Source organism: Vidua macroura, chromosome 18 (genome assembly GCF_024509145.1).
Source record: "Vidua macroura isolate BioBank_ID:100142 chromosome 18, ASM2450914v1, whole genome shotgun sequence".
Lineage (NCBI taxonomy): Eukaryota > Metazoa > Chordata > Aves > Passeriformes > Viduidae > Vidua > Vidua macroura.
In genome coordinates this window covers 11,419,398-11,439,326 of record NC_071588.1, presented here as the reverse complement: position 1 = coordinate 11,439,326, position 19,929 = coordinate 11,419,398, and the positions used below count along the sequence as shown (strand labels likewise).

At 40.6% G+C, this 19,929-nt stretch overlaps 2 protein-coding genes across 5 annotated transcripts in view; one reads left to right on the top strand and one right to left on the bottom strand.

Annotated features, from left to right (window-relative positions):
- The window catches only part of GNAZ (G protein subunit alpha z), a 50,568-nt gene extending 45,662 nt beyond the window's left edge, over positions 1–4,906 (bottom strand). For 2 of the 4 annotated variants that reach the window (XM_053993836.1, XM_053993837.1), the window contains exons 1-3: positions 4,151–4,906; positions 2,223–2,905; positions 1,140–1,270 (exon numbers count right to left, since the gene is read on the bottom strand). The gene's annotated coding sequence lies outside the window, so the exon portion shown is untranslated. Of the gene's footprint in view, positions 1–1,139; positions 1,271–2,222; positions 2,906–4,150 lie in introns of those variants that run through there. The other 2 variants (XM_053993840.1, XM_053993839.1) reach the window with 2 other exon arrangements.
- Positions 1–19,929, top strand: part of RSPH14 (radial spoke head 14 homolog) — a 72,497-nt gene that overhangs the window by 51,819 nt on the left and 749 nt on the right. Inside the window, exons 5-6 of the mRNA XM_053993841.1 lie at positions 17,685–17,910; positions 19,210–19,346. Of these exons, the coding sequence (XP_053849816.1) occupies positions 17,685–17,910; positions 19,210–19,346 (363 nt within the window). The remainder of the gene's footprint in view (positions 1–17,684; positions 17,911–19,209; positions 19,347–19,929) is intronic.

The following is a 19,929-nucleotide window of genomic DNA, read 5'->3' as shown; positions in this document are numbered from 1 at the left end:
GTTAACTAGTAAATCTTCGTTAAACATTACATTATAGACAGTAAGAGTGGGATTCATCTGTGCAGATTTAGCATCTGCATGTAGGTGGCTACCTCAGAGCTACTCACTCAGTGCTTCCCTCAGAGGCAGTGGAGAGGAGCTGTCATTTCCAGAGGTCAGCTCAATCTCATGCTAACATGGTAGTCAGAAACTAGTCTGGGTAACTCCAATGGAGAAATCTCTTTTTCTTCCACCAGCTAAAAGGGAAGCCTTAACAGCTACTCTATATGTACATATCCATGTTATGGACGTTTGAAAGTGATGAGAATAATTCCTTCCAACTACCAAGTCCAGGCAATTACTACTTAATAAATCCACTGTAAAAATAACAGATTAACCAACTGTAATTCCTATGAAATTCTTATTTACTTTCCAGTCATTATTCTTCATGTGTGTGAGCAAAACAAATACTTAGAATTTTTAGATTTGCCTCTTTAAGTTTTTCTTTTGGCCAAGGTGTTGACTGGTAATCCAACAGGATATTTCTGCAACGTAGAATCATGTGGTTATCACATTTGTGTTTTTGATGCGATGGCTTAGGAATCCAGAGAAGAAAAAACTCTCTGGTATAAGGGGCTTAAAGAGAAAACAAAAGGCAAATAGGATTTGTTGGGTAAAACCATGTTCCCTAATGATTCACTGGGTGTCCAATACTAAATAATAAAATGGGATTCTGAGGAGAGTCGAGCTTCTGCTGAACCACAGAAAATGCTCTGAGCTGAAGAAGTTAAAAAAGAAAACCAAAACATATAGAGTTGTTGTCTTCTGAATATTTGCCATGTGTTTTGTTAGTTGTGAGTTTAAATGCATTTAATAGTAGCCAATGTTTGAAGTCTGGGTAGGATGGAAGAGACGGCCCCATCAGAAATCTGTTCCTTCCATCCAACTCCACCAGTGCCCTTCAGTGTGAAAGAATAGCAACAGTTCAGAGAAGAGTATTTTTTCTCTGTAGCCTTCATGTCAAGGGTTAAATTCTGTCCTTGATTCCACTTGAAAGCTAAAACAACTTAAATTGTTAATATGTATCAACTCCTGATTCAATAAGAGAATAAATCAAACTGTATTTAGCCCTTCTCTGTCATCTTGTCTGTTCCACATACCTTAAATTGCCAGGGAACTTTGCAAAGAGAATCGATTATGGTTGCTTTGGAACAGTATAGTGTTTCTTGGGATTATTCTTTCATCAATATAATAGTTGAAATTTGGACTTCCTCATCACCACTCTTGAATTCTGGAAAGTTTAATAAAAATGTGAACTTTGAATATAACATACAAAATATAAGTCATATCATCCTCTCAAGTAAGTGAAGGGAATCTGTTCTAATGGATGTGGATTTATTCTGGATACTTTGGGGATCACAAAGAACAAAATTTAGCCTTCTTTTTAAATAAAAACAGGGCAATTCTGCTAAGTGTAAATATGATTTTATGCACATAGGCCAAAATTATGATTTTTAAGGGCCTTTGAATAAGTTTTCTCTTAGGAAAAAGAAAATAGTTGATTGCTTGTGTAGAAACTGCTGAGGGTGGGTACTGTCAACCTTAACATTGGAATAACACTCCCATTTTCTCAGTAAAAAAGCATGATTCAAATAACTGATAATTTATGAATTAGTTTGTGATGCAAGTTGAGAGTTACTGAATTTGTCATTGAGCCTGCGACCTCACAGAAACCAGCTACAAAACTGTTCAACATTGCTGTTCCTAAAGGCAAGGGAGAGCCTGATCAGTGAAACTGAGTGTCCTGGGCTCTCTCCAGCTGAAATAAATGACAAAACTTCCAGTGACTCCTGTGAAAGCAGGACCAAAACTTTAGCAAAAATAGTCAGATTCAACTCTCATTTTCAGTAACATAAATCTGAAGAATCTCATCTGAAATAAGTGGGATTAGTGTGATTTAACTCAAAGGAATTGGAAGTATTTTTCTTTAATTCATGGAGGGGGAGAGAGAAAAAGGCATCATTCCCTATATTGCCTCATCCCTGCGTATCAACCAAGGCTGCTGTCAAAATCCTTATCTGCTTAAGCTATAGAGGAAGAGCTGACTTCACCATTTAAGGATTTGAGCTTTTATTACCTACTGAATTTTCTGTTATCCTTATCCCCTTCTCCACCGCTTAGCAGGTAGATTCCTTAAGGGACAAATTTCTGTTTCTATCTACACTTCTTAAAATTTAACATACCTTGTTCCATCAGTGCATAGTCAGAACTGAGAGAACCAGACCACTTTCACTTCAGTCCTTCAGAGCTACCTGGCTGGTTATTTTTAGATTATCAACACTAAATTCGAAACCAAGGTCTGCAACTGAAACATCAAACTGTTTCTGGAGGCTTACAAAATTCAAGGTAGTACCTTCAGAAGACTTTTTCAGCTCTTCTGTGAAGAGCTCTGGCCTGTGAAGTGACAAGCACATAATCTCAGCCAGAGGTGTAGCATTCTTTACGTAGCATGCGGAGTTTATTCCTCTCTGTAAGGTCCATTGTCAGAGTGAAATTTCCATGCCTTGCACAGAATTAATCAGCTTTTCTTCCTTATAAGCATACATATGTACACAGGAGGGGTTTCTTCTCTGAAAATGCAATCAGTGCTTTGGTAACAAAAGATAGCATGAGTTTTCCTCCTAAATATGCCTTATAGCTAAGAGGTTTTATTTTGATTACACCTGTCACTGGCTTCTTGAAGACTGGATCTTCATCCTTCTATATATATAGGCCTCTCCTCCTATAATGTCCTTAATCCAAGGGCAGAGATCTGAGCTTTTTGCATGATAGCTTCCAAACAAATGATTTGATGGAGACAGCCAAGTTAATGGCAAAACACTCTCTGTTCTGCAGAGCTGTGTCTGTTCAGCTGTCAAATCTGTGCCTGTTGAAGAAAAGTGAAGATTTCTGCCTGTAACAGCACCTAAGGCATCAGCTCGGACTTCCAATGTCTATATCCATAAAGTCAGACAAAATTTCCCCTAAGTCCAAAATACACACTCATTTTTTACCCCTTTGTGATCCACAAGTAGGTATTCACAGCACCTGACCTGCTGTTGTAACCTTTATGGATGAAATGTTGATGGCCACCCGAAGGGTGTGACCCACAATGGCGCGAAATACTGAGCCCAAATAAAAATCAATTTGTGGGTGTGAGGCTATCAGAAAATGGTTATAAACAATTATAAAGAAATGCTGGAGGGAAATCTAGTGATTTTTTTCTCAAATCTTCTCATGAAAATGTTGAGATAGGTCAGTATCTTGCAGAATAAATGCTGCAAGAACACACGTTAAACGGCTTCTACAGTGAAACAGCCAAAAGCAGATCAGATCAGTTCTATGAGCAGAAATTAAACTGACATCTATTTGTCTGCAGCTCTCTCAGCTAACATTGGAGGCTTGGGGGTTTTGTGTATGAAGTGCTCACCCAAAATGCAAATGCAAAGATACCAAAAAACTTGTGATTCACAAGTGCAGATGGGAGCCGTCCACAGGTGCAGATTAATATAAACCCTCCTCATTCCTTCACATGCATGGGCACACACAGAGAGGGAACGCACCCAGGCTCTGCAGAGCCACACATCCTTCCAATGAGCAGATGCGACTGCTACCAGGAGGACTTATTACAGAAATTTGGCAGCAGGAGTCTTTTCCGTTAGAATGTTATCCAGGCTGCATTTCCCTGGGAGAAGGTGCTACATAGTGTGGAGGTTCTTCTCCCAACAGGCAGAATCTAATGGATTATCTTTCTGAATCATTAAGGGAACACAACGGATCTTAAGGCTCAGGTATTGGCTATTAATGGGTTACAATTCAGGCTAGGAAAGCGAGACCACTTAATTTTTAGAAGAAGGGCCCAAGCTGAAGCAGTAGCTAATAGAAGGCCGGTATCCCTTGAGAAGGTCATTTTCACTGTATCAGCAGCCTGCCTCCCCTTACTATTTTTTGTCTACACACAGCAAAATGTTCCTACCTCACAGTGACACTCATATTTTTTATTCACAGAAGCATAGCTTATTGTTTCAAAATAACATCTTTTCCTTCTTGCTATAGAAGTGCCTTTTTATTTTGGAAATGTTCATCACTGAACTGATTTAAGAGAGAAGGAAATGCGGAATATTGCACTCACCTCTCCAGCACCAGGCAGGCAGCCTCCACCTCCTCAATCCATCAGTACAAACGCTCGCATCCACTGACGCCTCTCCTCTGCTTTGGCCCTTTTTCACATCAGCATCTGTGATTTGCCGAGCAGACACACCACGACTGCAGGGACTAGCCCCGCAGCCCCAGCAGGAGCAGGAACCTGCCCTTTCCCATCTTCTCCCTAGAAAACACAACCGTAAAAACCCGGGCTGTTCTAAAGGCGGCCGTGGAGCACTTGTCCGGCGGCCCCCCGCGGGAGACAGGGAGGTGCTCCGCGCTCTCGCCGGGGAGCCGGGCAGGGGGAGCGCGGGGCTGGCGCTGGAGGAGGAGCCGGAGCCGCCAGCCCGTTTCCACGCCAACGGCGGGGGTACCGCGGGCGGGGCGGCGGCGCGGCCGGCGGGCGGCTCCGCTCCGGCTCCCGCCCGGGGGGCGGCCGGGCCCGCAGCCCCCGCAGCCCCCGCCCGCCGCGGCGCAGAAGGAGCTGGGTGTTGGCGAGGGGTTTGTGCCTCTTTCCCGGCTCGTACGCTCCGCTGCACTCGCGTTACATAACGTGCGGGTACAGACGTGCCACGGGCTCTGCCTCTGCACAACCGCATCCGCGCCCGCGGCCGCTCCGCCGCTCCGTGTTCGCTGCAGCGCAGCAGAGCCCGGCTCTGGCAGCGGCAGGAGTTTTAGGATTGATTTCACAACGCGTGTTTTAGGGCGAACCAGCCACATACATGTTGGAAGGATACGGCCAAGGGTAAAGGGAGAAAAAACAGTTTCTTTAGTTACACGGAATTTATCTCCTGTTTGCTTTCCACTTCTACCATCACTCAGTTGCTCTCAGTACTGGGCGGATATTTTTTTCTGATTTTCCCCTTCTGCCTTTTGCATTTATGTATGTGTAATTTACTACAGCTTTTTTTTTTTTTTAATTAACGATGAGTATCATTTTCTTTTTATCTCATTAATGGATTTACCCAATTCATATTTTACATTTTTCCTAGTGTCTTTTTCCTTTTGGCTACAATACTAGTTGCATTGTTGAATCTGCAACCCTGATCAAGTAGCTGATTTCTCCCTACACTGCTAATTTTATAAGCTTGATTTGTAACTGATACACTTCTGCTGGAGATAGCAACAGAGACTGTCACATGCAGACGGGATGCAGGCATTTTTTCCCACAATAAGGCTAACATAATACAAAGCAGAAAGCATCTGATTCCTGTAAATTATATCACTTCCAGTACTGATATTATCAGCAGAGCTGTAGCACTGATGAATTATAATAATGAAATAATTTCGTGTTAAAATCAGTATACCATATTGAGAAAATTTTCCTATAATAAGAAATCTTAGATATCATTCATATTAGAAGTTTGCCAGTACATCTAGACTGGCAAATTTGTTCTAGTAAAATTTGTTAGAAAAATAAATATTATATACATTACTTGCATTGTTCTCCCAGGAAAACAATAATATTCAAATCATAATTTTGACCTGCTTTAATAAAAATATTTCTACAGTCTTGTTTTGAAATTTTAGCTTTAGCATGCACAAACATCTCAGTTTATAAGATCAGATAGTGGTCAATTTAAAACTTTTAAGTGTTTTGTTTTTAATATATACTCTTTACTTGCAAATGCATAAATCCCTGATATAGTTATGTTGGCAAGGGAATAGAATAAAAAAAAGTATCTGTGGTAACTGAGTAGTCTAGATAATAGGATAAAAGAACAATAACAAGGTGTACAGGTTTAATCTGCAATTCCATAAAGAACAAGTAGTTACTATAGAAACTGTCACATTACATGTATCTTTAGCATAGTACTTGATATGTGAGAAAAGGCATCTTCCACACACTAACCAACTGTGGCAGAAATAAAGCACCAACCACCATCATCCTGGCTAGGATGATCATCGTTCACATGCTGTCTACAGAGAGAGCAGCTTTAGGCATTTTCCATTGCTATAACAGAACACCTGCTTTCCTCCAGCTTTGAGGGAGGCACCAGAGTATAGATCAAATGCTGGCAGTGAAGGAATTACAAACATGCAGTACCTGAGTAATGGGACAGGTCTGAGAAGTTTAGGGGCTGTTATCTCAACACCACCATATGGGAGCTTGCTGTTGATTAATGGCAGAGTTAAAAACCAACTTGTCGAAAAATACCTCAGCAGATATGTCTAAGTTTTCTTCAGTCTTACCTTGTCCTGCATCCAGAAATCCCCAATTAGGCCCTTTCAGCATGTATTGATTGCATTATATGTAGCTAAGCTCCCACAGGAATTTAAAGAGAAATAAGTCTCCAAATAGCCTGGACAGGTGATTAAATGCCAAAGTCAAACAGCACAGAAATCCAGTCCTTAGCCCAGGACTCTGAATGTTGTGCTCTGTAAACAGGTAGACTGAATACACAGAAATAACTATAGAAAGTGAATAGTTTGTGTGGAAACATAAAGAGTAATTTTGGGGACGTGTGCAATCTGACTGGATTTCCATTTCCTCTTCTATGTCAGCGAGGTGACCATTTTTCCCCCACCAGAGCAGGCTGGAGTTTGAAGGGAGCAGCGTTTGAAGGTGCAGCATCTGACACAACCTCCTGGGCTCGTTGGCTGCACGAGTTTCACTCAACTTGCCAGTGCTATTCATTAACCAAAAGCCAAAGCCTTGCCTGTTTACTGCTGCTTTCTGCTGGATCAATCAAAATAGATGCATTCATACATGTTTATTTTGAAGACAGTAGTGCTAAAACAAAAATGTGCTCTTAAGTGGAAAATCCCATAGGGATTTTTCTAATCAATTACCTTTTATTACACCATGACAACATGAAAATATTTATATGCACACATGCAATGTTCTTGGTGAATGTATATCTCCAAATGATAGAGGGTAAATTGAGAGGCCACATCTGGTCCGTAATAAAAATATAATAAAAGACATTGTGTATTTCATTCAATCTTCTACCAAACACTCTCTTTTTAACAAGCAATTGTAGATCTGGGTTAGATATTTATAGACAGGTCTGTGATTCTCTTTGCATGAAGAACTGAACAGAACATTTAACAGAGAATAAAAGGGCTGTATTTTTATTTTTAACCATTTTTCTCACGTGGAAGAGTTTAAAATAGCATCATGTACAGATGATTTGGATCTGATATTTATATCTATCTGATATATTGTTGCTTTGTATCAGTGACTGTGAGATGGTGGGGGAAAAATCATGAATGCACCTCCTATCAGGTGGTATCAGCCTGACCTCATTTGGCTTCATCATTTAGGATGAAAATTCACTTTCTACCAGGATTTCACCCTTTTATTTTCTCTCACCCTTCAGGTAACTGAGGGTTTTGCTTAATATCAGCAGTTTACTCTTCCTATGAGAGCAAATCATAGGAGACATTTGAGAATGTGACCCCAGACAATGCATTACATCTAATATCACACTCAACTAAAAAAGAACTTCTTTAAAAAGAAAACAACAACCAAACCCTACAAATGTTGAGTGCTTTACATCCCTCCCTTCACAGTTCTATTATGTCCCTACTGTGTTTGCAGCTCATTGTTTCAGCTGCTGCATCAGCAGTTGCTACTGAAGCCAAGCTGAGAAAAACAAGCATTAAATCCAGCAGCTGGAGGAGAGCTGCTCTCCCAGAGCCCTGGAAGATACCTTGGCTTTCCTGTGCAGGAAGCTTTCCACAGTAGTCCTTGCTTATCCTAAGCTTTGGGATGGATCCATGCACTCCTATTCCTTCAGAGCCTCCATGGGAAGAAAGCTTGTGAAATAAGAAATAAGATAAAGGAACGTAGTTCTCTGTAAAGAGCCCATTCTTCAAGGCTGCATTATTATGTTATTTTTAAAAAAGGTGAATTAAAGTATTCTTTGTTCATTTGTCACTATTAAGGGCAAAGGAATGGGGAAAAACCCAAAAAAAACCCCTCAAACGCTCACCCAAACTAGGGATCACTTAGTAAAGTATACAACAAAGGATCCATGGAGGTTGAACAGAAAAAAATCACTAGAGATCAAAACACAGAGACCTTTGGGAATTACATCCAGGAGATGCAACTAAGGAGTGCCAGGAATTTTTTGAAAAGAAAGCTTTTAACACAAATTGTGCCAGCTTCAGATCTTCTGTTAAAGCGGTCTGAGCAACAGGTTGTTGGTTGTTCTTAGGGTACCCTCATCCCTCCTGCAATCTTCCTGGTTGGGGGTTTTCCACTTCATAGGAATAATTAAATATTCACTGAAAAGTGGCTTGAAAGTAGGTCTCTCCCACTTGAGCACATCGGTAGGCATTTAGTGGGGTTTTAAATTTTTTTGTAATAAAAACAACAAAAAGAAATTTATTGATTTCAAATATATTTAGTTTTGCCACTTATGTTCTTACCAAGTAACGAAGTACCAAATTGGGCCCTCAGAAGGATTATATATCATTTAATAGTTAATTAGAAAAAATGTTTTAACTGGACTTCACATTTTCTTGTGTCCTTTAAGCATGATAATTCCACTTCATGTAAGAACCATAAGATATAACTACAACTTCATCAGGCACTGTTATTTATCTGTTCTATAACCTCCTTGTGTCTGATTAACAGAAATTATTTGGTAGTTAAAAAAAGAAAAAGGGGGACAAATTTTTTTTTTGTGGACACAAAGGTAATTCTGGGAAGCTATGGAAGAAGAGCTGAGAACATCCAGGTAGCTTTACTATGGGGACTTCAAATGCCAGTCCAGTTCTTAAAAAATCTGTAGCATTGCAGTCAGGACTAAGTAATTGGCTTAGACAATTGTCCACTTATTCAAAATCAGGCCCACAGGTTGTTTTGCATCTACATAAACTCTGAGAGCTTCCCATCTATCTACCTACCCATTTATAGAAAGTACAAAGTAGACACACAAAGTGTGTTCTCTGCGTCTGTTTAAGAGTGTTTTGAATCCTCTGTATATAATGTTCTAATAAATAAGCACATAAGTAGTACTATTGAAGTGCCTATGCTTAATCTGGCATGTTTACAGAAGCTAGACCTAATATTTTAGTTCATTTTGCTGTTGTGACAAACATTTACTGGGGAGGTACTTTAAAAAACAAATCATCCTCAAAGCAGCTCACACCTTGGCAGGTTTGTATTCAATTAGGGTTTTTGAATTTTTCACTGCTTGAAATAAAATATAGGCTAAAAGACACTGGAAAGCACTATTGTAGAGCCTCAGTCAGAACAGAATGCAATTTTCATTGAGTACAGAAAGCAGTTTTCCTTAAGGACATGGCTTCCCATGGAAAACATGGAATCTGCAAAGTAGCAGGTCTGAGTGGAGAGGGGAGGCTCAATCTGCGTTTCCACCCAGCTCCACTCATGCCGTGCAGCCATCTGGGCCTGTGGTTCCAATCAAGATGTGTTTCTTCTGCTCTCATTTCAAACAAAATTGCCAAGCCAGAGCATCTGAAGCAGAAAAGGATTTCACCCACCTGTAGTACTGTGTTCTTCTTTTCAGGAGGTTTTATCTGTTCTCACCAGTCACTTGTGCTCATCTTGGCATCAGTGGAAGCAGTGTGAACTGTAGAATAAAATTGTCTTATTGCAGCTTTGCCAGCAGGTCTGACCAGCAAATAGAAGCAGTGGATTTGCCAGCACTACAATTTCTCCACCTCCTTCTTCTTCGAAATTTCTATCAGGTAGTTTTTAAAATAACATAATATAACATATGACATCATAAAACATATAACATGATATAACATATAACATATCTCCCACCCTTCTAACAATAGAGAAAATGCAAAAAAGAAGTGCTTACACAATGAGACTGAATTCATGTTCCCATTAATCTCTTTGTGTTTTCTTCTACCAGTATTTGCAGTCTTTCAGTCTGTTCAGTTTTCAGTCTGTGCAATGATTCATATCTTCAAAGCAAGTTTATATTAATTTTCAGGACAAAATTCTTCAGAATCTGACACATCATTAATTCTAGATATTTGGTTGCTTTAAGCCTCTCATTTTTAATGTTTGACAGTAGTATAATCAAATCTCTATAGGAAATGTTCTCATTCATATATCTCTGTTTCTGATGGATTGCCATTTAATTGTACTATGGAAGTTCAGAGAATACTTTCACCATCTTAATGACATATTTCTCCTAAGGAACAAAAGTGAAAAAATGTTCTTTAGTGCCTGAGCAGGTGTGGGGTTAATTCACTGGTTACAGAACGTGAACCTTAAAGATAACCAAGATGTTCTAATGGTCACTTGGCTGTGTAATGCCATTTTGTAATGCAGAATTCCAGTTGCAGAGGTATAACTTTCAGGTACAGAAATTTAAGATAGTTGAGAAAACTTTTTCTTGAACTTCATTCATTTTGCTTTAATTATTTAGCTCTCTGTCCAAAAGAGGAAAGATTTATTTTTCTTTCAACCTATTTTCTCAGCAGAAGTTCTGAAAACTTGCAATTGTGCATTGCTCTCACATTAGGGGCTTGTAAGACAGTTGGACTTTAAAGTTTCAGACTCTTTTTATTAGTGTAAAATGGCTCTGAATGGTTTCTCAGCTGTTCAACTGACTTGCCTGAAACAAATGTTTGCCTCCCTCTTCCCCATCCACTCCTTCCACCCCAGCCAGCCAGACAATCATCTCTGGAGGAAATGAGCTCTCACACATCTTTACAAACCTCTGTGACAAGGCAGACCTTTCTCCACAGGAATCTCTAAAAATTGCCACAATGGAAGTAATACCCATATGAATGTTTGTCAAACTGATAATGTCACGTTCACCTTGCAGCATCAATTTTTCTGTGACTGAAACTTGCTACAGGAACTGGAAACACTTGATGTACGTGCTTGGTATAAAGTACAAAATCCAAGATTTAAGTCAGTGTTTGTGGATGTGCCAGTCCAGGTTCTCTTCAGAATGTTTTCTGTCAGGCACAGTAAATCCACTGCCTTCTGTGAATGCTGTATGCCACAGTGGGTTCTTGTGGAGGCTGAAATTCATGAGACTTTTATAGTTAAAGGCTGCACTGGTCCCTCTTAGTCTCATCTTAGAACTACACATGTCCATTACTGACCAGCAGAAAAAAAGGACAAATTCTGACTTGGAAAATCTGAAATGGGATAGCCTCAGTGGCTGAGGCTCAGCTTTTTGGGAGTAGTTATCTTAAGGCTTTAATTTTCTCTACAGTTATTGATCTGAGGACTTTGGCACAAGTAGTGCACATGTCAGATTGTTTTCCTTCCTCCATGTATTTTGGCAAAGTCTTCCCTGTAGAGGAAATTAATAAATTTCAGGATGACATTTCCTACTTCATCTAAGAGAGCAAGGAAAAAAATCCCAAATCTCTGGGTGAATTCTTACAATTTTTTTCTTTGATTTTTATTATTTTTAGAAAATGATATTTTGTCAGAGAAATGAAATCCAAGCAATTTCCCAATTTGTGTGATCAGTGTGCATGGAAGATCAGTGAAATGCATGCTGTGTGTGTGCACATGCATTCACACATTTGGGTACCTAGGATGACTGTCAGGGTGTCTGTAGATGAAGTTACACATTTAGAAAACTTACAGAAATTTACTTAAAAGGGAGGTGCAAGCACCTGGAGTTCAGAAGGGCTAAATAAAACCCCTGCAAAAGATAGCACAGCTTATCCTGCAACTTACGGGAAGACTATCAACAACTTGAGCTAGGAAAAAAAATATTTCACATTCATTTGGATTGTTTGCTTTCTTGTATATGATAACAAGTCAATAGAGTTTCAGTAAAAGAAGGAAAAATGGCTTTCATTGTGGAGACTGCTTTCAGATTCCATATGAATGAGCAGCAATCCACAGTTGCTGGGTTGTGCACTATCACAACAGAGAACACATTTCATTATTTCCACCTTTGTGTTTTGGGGGATTTCCCACTGAAGGATCTGACACTGGCCGCAGTCAGAATGAGGGGACTTGTCTGGGTCAGTTATTGATCTTGGACTGTAGATAGTTCTTGTACAAAAACAGAAGCCAGGGTTTATTTCTCATTTTAGAAAATTCCTATGTGAAACACAAGTCTATTCTATCTAATTCATCCCCAGAGTTTTTAGAGATTTGATAAAATACATTCTGTAGACTAAAATTGTTTAATTCTTTAGATATTACTCCTCTTTTCATTGGCCATGAATGATTTAAATAATTAAACCCACTCCTTTCAAGCAGGTGGTCACAGCCAGTCTTAATTACTATCAAAATGACAAATTTTTTTTAAGTAACCTGTTTCTTGGATTTCTAAATTATACCAGAGAAGCTAATGCAGATATATCAGATGTAGTTTCTGTTAATTTTTTCAGTGGTGCTTTGATATTACAATTGCCCACACTCAAAAGCAAAGTTTCTAAAAACAAAAACAAGATATGCAGGAATCTTTTTCATTATTTACTGAGGCTTAGGAACCTCTTGTTTATCAGACCAGTCTTTCCTGTTCCTTGTTAATGCTGGAAACATTTTGGGTTTTTAAATCATCCCCAGAGGCAGCCACATTATGTGTTCTTGCAGGGTACTGCTGACTTTTTAATGTTTTTATAACCTTAATTTCTATCATATCTTTCATTCAGACAGCATCCCAAAATCCTGAGTATTGGAAAAATTCTCAGTGGCTTCAAAAGCAGACCACATAATGCTTTTATAAAGCTTATAAAGTTTTATAAAGCTCTTGTATTTTTAATGAAGATCTGGCAGACACTGCTGTTGAGGTTGTGATTTTGTACCTGGTGAATCCCTAGGGCTCTCATAAGATAAATGCCTCCAGCCAATGGTGCCATTTGAAATGATTTGATACAGAATTGTTTACTATTTCTAGTCTGATCCAATCTCCACAGTGTTTTCCTCAGCTCTCTTAATATCCCAGTAGCTCTTCAGTTCATGTAAACAGAGATTTCCCACCCCTCAGTCCTTTCAGATAAGAAATAGCCTCTGTCTCTAGACACAGCCATCCTTTGGGACACTGCTGTTTGTTCCTGTTAATTGTCATGGAGAGACAGGGAACTATTCTTGCAAAGAAGAGCAAAATATTCTGATTTTCAAAGAGGTCAAGAGAATTATCCTCTTCAGATAGGAGTCTTGGTGAGGTTGATGGGTTCTAGGCAGGTGAGCTGTAGTTCATTGAATGTGGTCTGCCTCCTGCTCCAAACTCACCAGAAAGTTCAGCCCAGTTTTATAGTATTTCTAGTATTATATTCAGCCTTCTCCCTGACACAGCCATAATGCTGGAAGCACTGAGAATCAAAATGCTGAATCTTAACATTAAATAAGCTACTACAAGGTTCATAAACTGTGCTCTTGTGACAGGTGACTCAGAGCTCTTCCCAGAATAAATTATATTTTTTTCCATTTAAACAGTAGTGAGCAAGGAGTTGTTAAGGAAGGTGTGCAGGGGCAGCATCCCCTCTGCTCATCTTGTCACTCAAAGTATCACTCCTGGCACCAAGGAAGCATCACCCAAGCACTGTTAGCCAGTGTCTGTGATGTATGGTGGCTCACAAGGGTAATGAACCCTTTCTTCCCTCTGCAATGGTGATAAACTATTGCAGGGCAAGCAAGAGAGCTGCTGCTCTGGGAGTTTAGTCAGGATCACTTGGCTCCTCAGTCAGTGAGCTCCCCCCAGGGCTGTGCCAGCTGGCTGTGATGCCAGGCAGCAGATTCCCTTCCCATGGCTCTGCTTTGCTTTTCCTGTGTGTCCCTTCCTAAGCACAAATGCCTTTACTGAGCATTTCAAATACCTGTGTGACCATTGCAGAGACACATCCAAGGTGCCAACAAAGATTCATATTCCAGAGAATCTGAGTTTCCATATTATTTTTCTATTTTCTATTTCACCAATCATCACTTTGTGACCATGCATAAGGCACATGCTTCAGACGAGACCATTTTAAGTTGACAACCAGCATTTTTAAGGAAAAGGCTGTGCAATGTGATTTGATTTATGTAATTGAAAACAAAAACAAAACACCATTCTTATGTACTGTAAATAACTCCATCTTCTACTAAATTTAACTTGTTTACATGCCCTGCAGCCATACTGAGAGAACAGAATAAATGGCAACTCCTCTTTGGGCCTACTTGAAAAAAAATCAGGAAAGGGAGGATGAGAGTGGCCAGACAGTTATGAGAAGGAAGAGATGAGTGCCCAGATAAAAAGCAGCCCAAGGGAAGATTAAAAGTTCTCAGAAAAACAGATCAATAATGATGCTAACTATGCAGCTGCAAATGCAACTATTTGCATTTTGAAAAATTTTTCCCAACTACTTCACTGGGCTCAGGGCACCTGGAACACTCTCTGCAATAGACAAACCCCTTTGAAAGGGCAGTATTTTAATGAAAAAGTCGATATCCTGAGGATGCCACTGTATTTTTCAGTACAGGACTAATCGAAACTCCAGCTTGCCTTCCCCTCCTATTGCTCACCCTCTAAGATCCAAGGCCCTGAGACTGCTCTCATTTACAAGTGACTCCCAAACAACTTGCCACTGGTTTTGCCTCCTCCCTTTCCCTCCATAGACCTTTCAACCTGTGGTTCCCCTGAGAAAACCATGACGAATTTCCACATGGAAATTTCAGTCTCAGTGTTAGGTAGTCTCTTTTTGTTGTTGTTGATGGCCTTTCCTCTCCACCCTCTTTCTCTTCACCACACTGAGACTTTTGACAAGGTCAAACAATTAATCTTTCTTTCTATATTTATATTGGGGAAGCTCCCTCTAGTAGCACAATAGCATTTGAGCTCAGACAGCCTGACAAAAAAACAGTAGACAAGAAAGCTCCTGGTACAGAGACCCAGCCTGGTAAAACAAAATCAATTAAAAAAAACCATTAGAACATCCCAAGTGTTCAGACAAAATGAGCACCAGTAGCTCCAGAATAAATCCTGCTTAATGGCTGCACAAAATCAAAGCTGCTCTAGACAACATGGTACATTATCTCAGCAGCTTATGGGCACAGACACAAAGTGTTGGGTTTCACACCCAGGACTGCAGCACCATAGTAAAGGCCAGCACCAAAAGAAGACATGAAGTGCAATGAATGAGGGATGACTGAGGCAAAGACAATAAACATTCACTGGAAGGAATAAAGGCAAGGGCCAGTGAAAGCAGCCCTGGCTGAATGAATGTATTGGTGGACTACATTAAAGATAATTGAAACACCCAGACAGAAAGAAGTGAAACCTGAATGCTGGTTATACTTCCTGGCTGCATGATGATGCAGTGATCAAGAGAATTGAGAGAACTTAGCGAGGAAGTCCTGAAAAAGAGGGAATTGCAGCAAAGTGAAAATGAAACTTAACATGATGGGTTAAAAATGGCTAGTAAGTAAGTATTTGAAAGCAGGTACAAAAAACAGGAAAGAGCCAAGTACATCTCCCAGCACGAGGGAGGTAGAGGCAATGCTACAGCAGCAGTTGTTACAGACAGATGGAAAGTTAAGTTAAATCAAGCAGTGGTTTCTCTGGGCTCAAACCAGAGTGTGTCTGCACTGTGCAAAAAGGGTTTGCTTATGGACTGTGCAAGGAACACTGGGATCCATGTGAGTTAAAGCTACACACAGGTGCTTGCAACAGGCAGTGTGAGCCTAAGTCTGTCACATCTGATTTATTGCTCTTCCTCTAGAACTGTACCTCCCAAACTGAGATTCTGTACTGATTTCCACCCAGAATTTAGAAGTGCATATGGTGACTGTGAGCAGTCTGGAGATCCCAGTTTCATGCACTCAGGCCATACAGTTTCTTTTCATTAAAAACTTTGGGAGGAGTTTAAAAAGTTGCATTTGAAAAATCTTGTATTTCACAGGACATTTCAAAAGACTGTTGGGAAGTGTGGCTAAAGGAATTCTGAATATGATTTAACTGCTTTAGTTTGCTTCCTTGGGAGCAGTTCACGGGTGGGTTCCCTACTGCCTGGCATTCCATAAGGCATGGGGAATTCCCAGATATATTCCTGCTGTCTAACCTGCCAAAACCTTTCTATACCTATAATGTACAATCCAAACCCCAGCAATCCTTGTCAGGAGGGTTGATGCTGGTCATGGACGAGCTGGGCCTCCTTCCCAGGGACCCTCCAACAGAGTCCTTTGCAGAGCAATAGTGCAGGTGTCCTTTATCACATCCTTCTGCAGGGACAGTATAAATGGGCTGGAGTTACTCTTTGACAAATTTCTTTTGTTCCTCCAGGGAACAATATAGGGTTGGTTGGGTTTTTTTTCACAGTGAAAGCACCAACTCCCCTGTGTAGTGACACACAGAGCCACAGCTTCAAAGAATATTATTTCACTTTCCTTTCCTGCTTTGCCTTTCTGGCACAAGGAGAAATCCTTGTTTGTAAAATGCTGTTAGCCTTCAATGTGAATTGTCTTGGAATTGATTTCCCTTATTTATTTGAATTCTAACAGAAACTGACCTCCAAATTTAGCACAGGTAGTAGAGCTGTAATATCACCCCAAGGCATTTCTTTGCTTTGGCATTATAAAGTGGATCCTAATAAGTCAGTGCTATAAGAAGTTATTCAGTATTAGCAAAGCCTCAGAAATATATGCAACAGAATAACCTCTAGATTAGAATCCTGTTTTTCACCCAATTATCAAGGTGAGGGATTTCTCTTATGCACTACCAAGGACTATTAAAATGTCTTTCCCACTTGTCTCTGCTGTGGAGGTTCATTTGAAACTACCTTGATGACTCTTATCCACAAAACTTCCTTATCTAACCATATATGAATCACTTTGAAAGGAGCCACATTTCTCATAGCAACCAAAGATTCAGTCTTAGCAACAAGACAAGCTGGAGAATTTTGTTTTCATGTAGTTACTTGTGGACAGTACATTCTGCTTTCCCCTGGCATTGCTGTTGCAGTGTTGACTTAGTAAAGGGTGAGAAATGGTACAAATCAGACTCTTGCTCATAGCAAAGACATCACTGGCAGGGCAATTTATGATCTCTCTGCCTTTGATGTTATATTTTAGGAGCCAGTGCAAGAGTACTGACTGCTGGAAAGTTCAGAATTTAAATTTTTGCCTTGACAGAACTACTACAAAGAAACGTGTGAGGAAGCTGACAGTTCCCAAAATCTTGACTTCCCCTCACCAGAAACCACCATGGAGAATAAAAGAACAGGCTCTAAAGGCCAACATCTCTCCCTCTCTTAGCATCTGTTCATGTTGAGAACAGTTAGAAAGGCTGCATAGAAGGTGACTTTGTAGTGTATATATATTTCCTGTATTTTCCTTGCAAGGATAATTTTGGGAGAAATATTACAGAGAAACTGGGAACATAAAGCAATTGTCATGTTGGTTATTACCTGATATTGATTTCTTTAGAGGAGTTTTGGGGAAGCTTCCCAAAGAAGCAGTGCTGAGATGACATTTCTAAACAGGGGAGTGTTGGAGTAGTTTCCGTCTCTCAGTCCCACTTCTGTGTAAGGAAATGAGTTCCTACATGTATTTTGATCCTTTGAAGAAATTCCAGGTGCAGGTAGCAATAGTGACAGCACTCAGCTCTCACCCCTGTTCCTTCCTGCACCCTCTGCAGGGGCTGGTGGTGTCCTGCAGGCTGGTTTGATTCCCCCACTGGTCCTGAAGTTGAAGACAGAGTTGGAAGAGATCCAGGAGCTAATCCTTGGAACACTCTCCAACTGTCTCCGTGTGGAGGTTTCTGAAGCCCTGGCAGCTGGTGCCGTTGCTGTGCTGAAAGAAAAGCTCTCACACCCCTCCACAGCCATCAGGAGCAAAGCAGCCTGGGTCCTCTTAGAAATCAGGTAAAGAAATCTCTAATGCTTAAGTCCAAGAAAGAACTAATTCTTTCAGGAATAAATTCAGGAGTAAATTCAGAACTAATTCAGGAGTAAATAAATGCCATTCATTTACAACTGTGTTCCACTACACACTGAAGCTGCCACATTTCACATGTAAAGCACTATCAGTCTGAATGCACACATGGGTAAAACAAAATGGGACACTTGGAGCTTTAAAAATTCCTAACTGCTCTAAATCACTGAAGAAAGCAGATGCTGATCAGTCATTCCTTCTCCTTCTGTTTGTTTTCAGTATTGGCAATGGAATCAGGATTTTTTTCCTGGTACAGCACTGCTAGGAAAAAAATTCTTACATGAAAAATCTTGTAGAAACAGGCTTCTGACCACTATGGAGGTAGAGAGAATCTCCCTTATGTTTTTGGAAAAGTGCTGTCTCTCAGAAAATTAGAGAGCCTTGGAAACTTTCACTGTGATTGAAGACAGAAATAGTTTTCTGCCACAGGCTGCCACATACATTAGTGATGGATCAGAAAAAGCAATCTTTATATTGAATTTGTGTATCAGAGAATGGATGAAAGGAATAACTTAGGTCCACTGTACTGCAATCAGAAAATATAATAAGTGTTCAACAAATGTCTAATTTAAAAAGGTCTGCAGTTGATATAGTTTACATATCAACTGGCACTACACATTTCCTCATGTCCTATAATAAAGAGAGGTATTAGAGGAAAAGGGTATCATTAACATGAGTCATAGAAAGAAAGAAAAATGCAACTGAAATATGGATATGAGCTACGTTCTAGGTCCCTGCAATGGCTGGGCCACATTAAATATTCTCATTAGAGAGGCTGGAAAGAGAGAGAGAAAAGTGATCTGGGAGAAGAATTCATTTTAGGCCTCTGGTTTAGCAGGTTTTTAAATGTCTAGAGGCTTCACCAGCCAGGTTTGTAACTCCATTGCAATTAGGAGCAGCAACATCCTTAATCCTACATCCTGTTACGTGCAGCTGCCCATCAGTGTCCGGTGTACCATAGAAAGCTTTTAAAAAAATCCAGATATTACCTAAAAATAACGTCAACGCTTAGGGGCAGGTCGGTGTGGTACCTCAGGCCTGTGGCAGCAGGAGGGCTCAGCAGCCACGGGCACAGCCATCCATCCCCTCGGGTGCCTCGGGGGCAGGACGGTCCCTCCAGGGGGGCACAGCAGGTGGGACAGTGCTGCTGGCACCGGGATGGTGGCCGAGGGGGCTGCACGGCAGCAGGCTCAGTTCAAGGACTCAGCTTAACCATCTTCTCTCCACAGTTCTCATGCTGAGGGGAAAATCGCGGTGTGCAAAGAAGAGGTGATTCCTGTGCTGGTGAGCCTGCTGGAAGACACACAGCCCGAAGTTCGAGTGAACTCAACGGGAGCGCTGATGTTTGCTCTTGTTACACCTCAGGGTGAGAAACAGAGGCAATTCTGTTGGGGTACCTCCTGGAAATCCAGTTCTAGGGCAACTAAGTAACAAAACATTTGCCCTCCCTACTCCCCAAATCCTCAGTTTCTGACAGTGTTAATGCACGTCTAGAAACTCTAAGACTGGGACATTTCTTTATAACTGTCTTTAGCAACTATTGTTGCTTCGTCACAGTGCCTAGGGGGAACAGGCTATTTCACATTTCATTCCCCTAAGTAGGTCAAGAAGTTATTTATCTACTTCACCTGCATAATTTCCCTGCAGAGGGGGAACATTTTCCACTCAAATCCAGACCACACAGACATCCAGAAACCTGGAGCTACAGTGAGTGAATCACCAGTGCTCAGCAGAGGAGCGCTGCTCTCTGGAAACATTCTGGGATTAGAGGCAGCTCCTCTCTCACAGCTGGGAGAGCAATGAATATTAATAAGGTCTGTAGCTCTCCCAAGTAACTTACATGACACAGAAAATACTAACTGCTAAATTTCCAGTGTGATGAATGAGTAATTAGACATAAAAGACTCAATAACAGCAGTTGTGTTCCAGTCCTCCTCTGCAAACCTTCC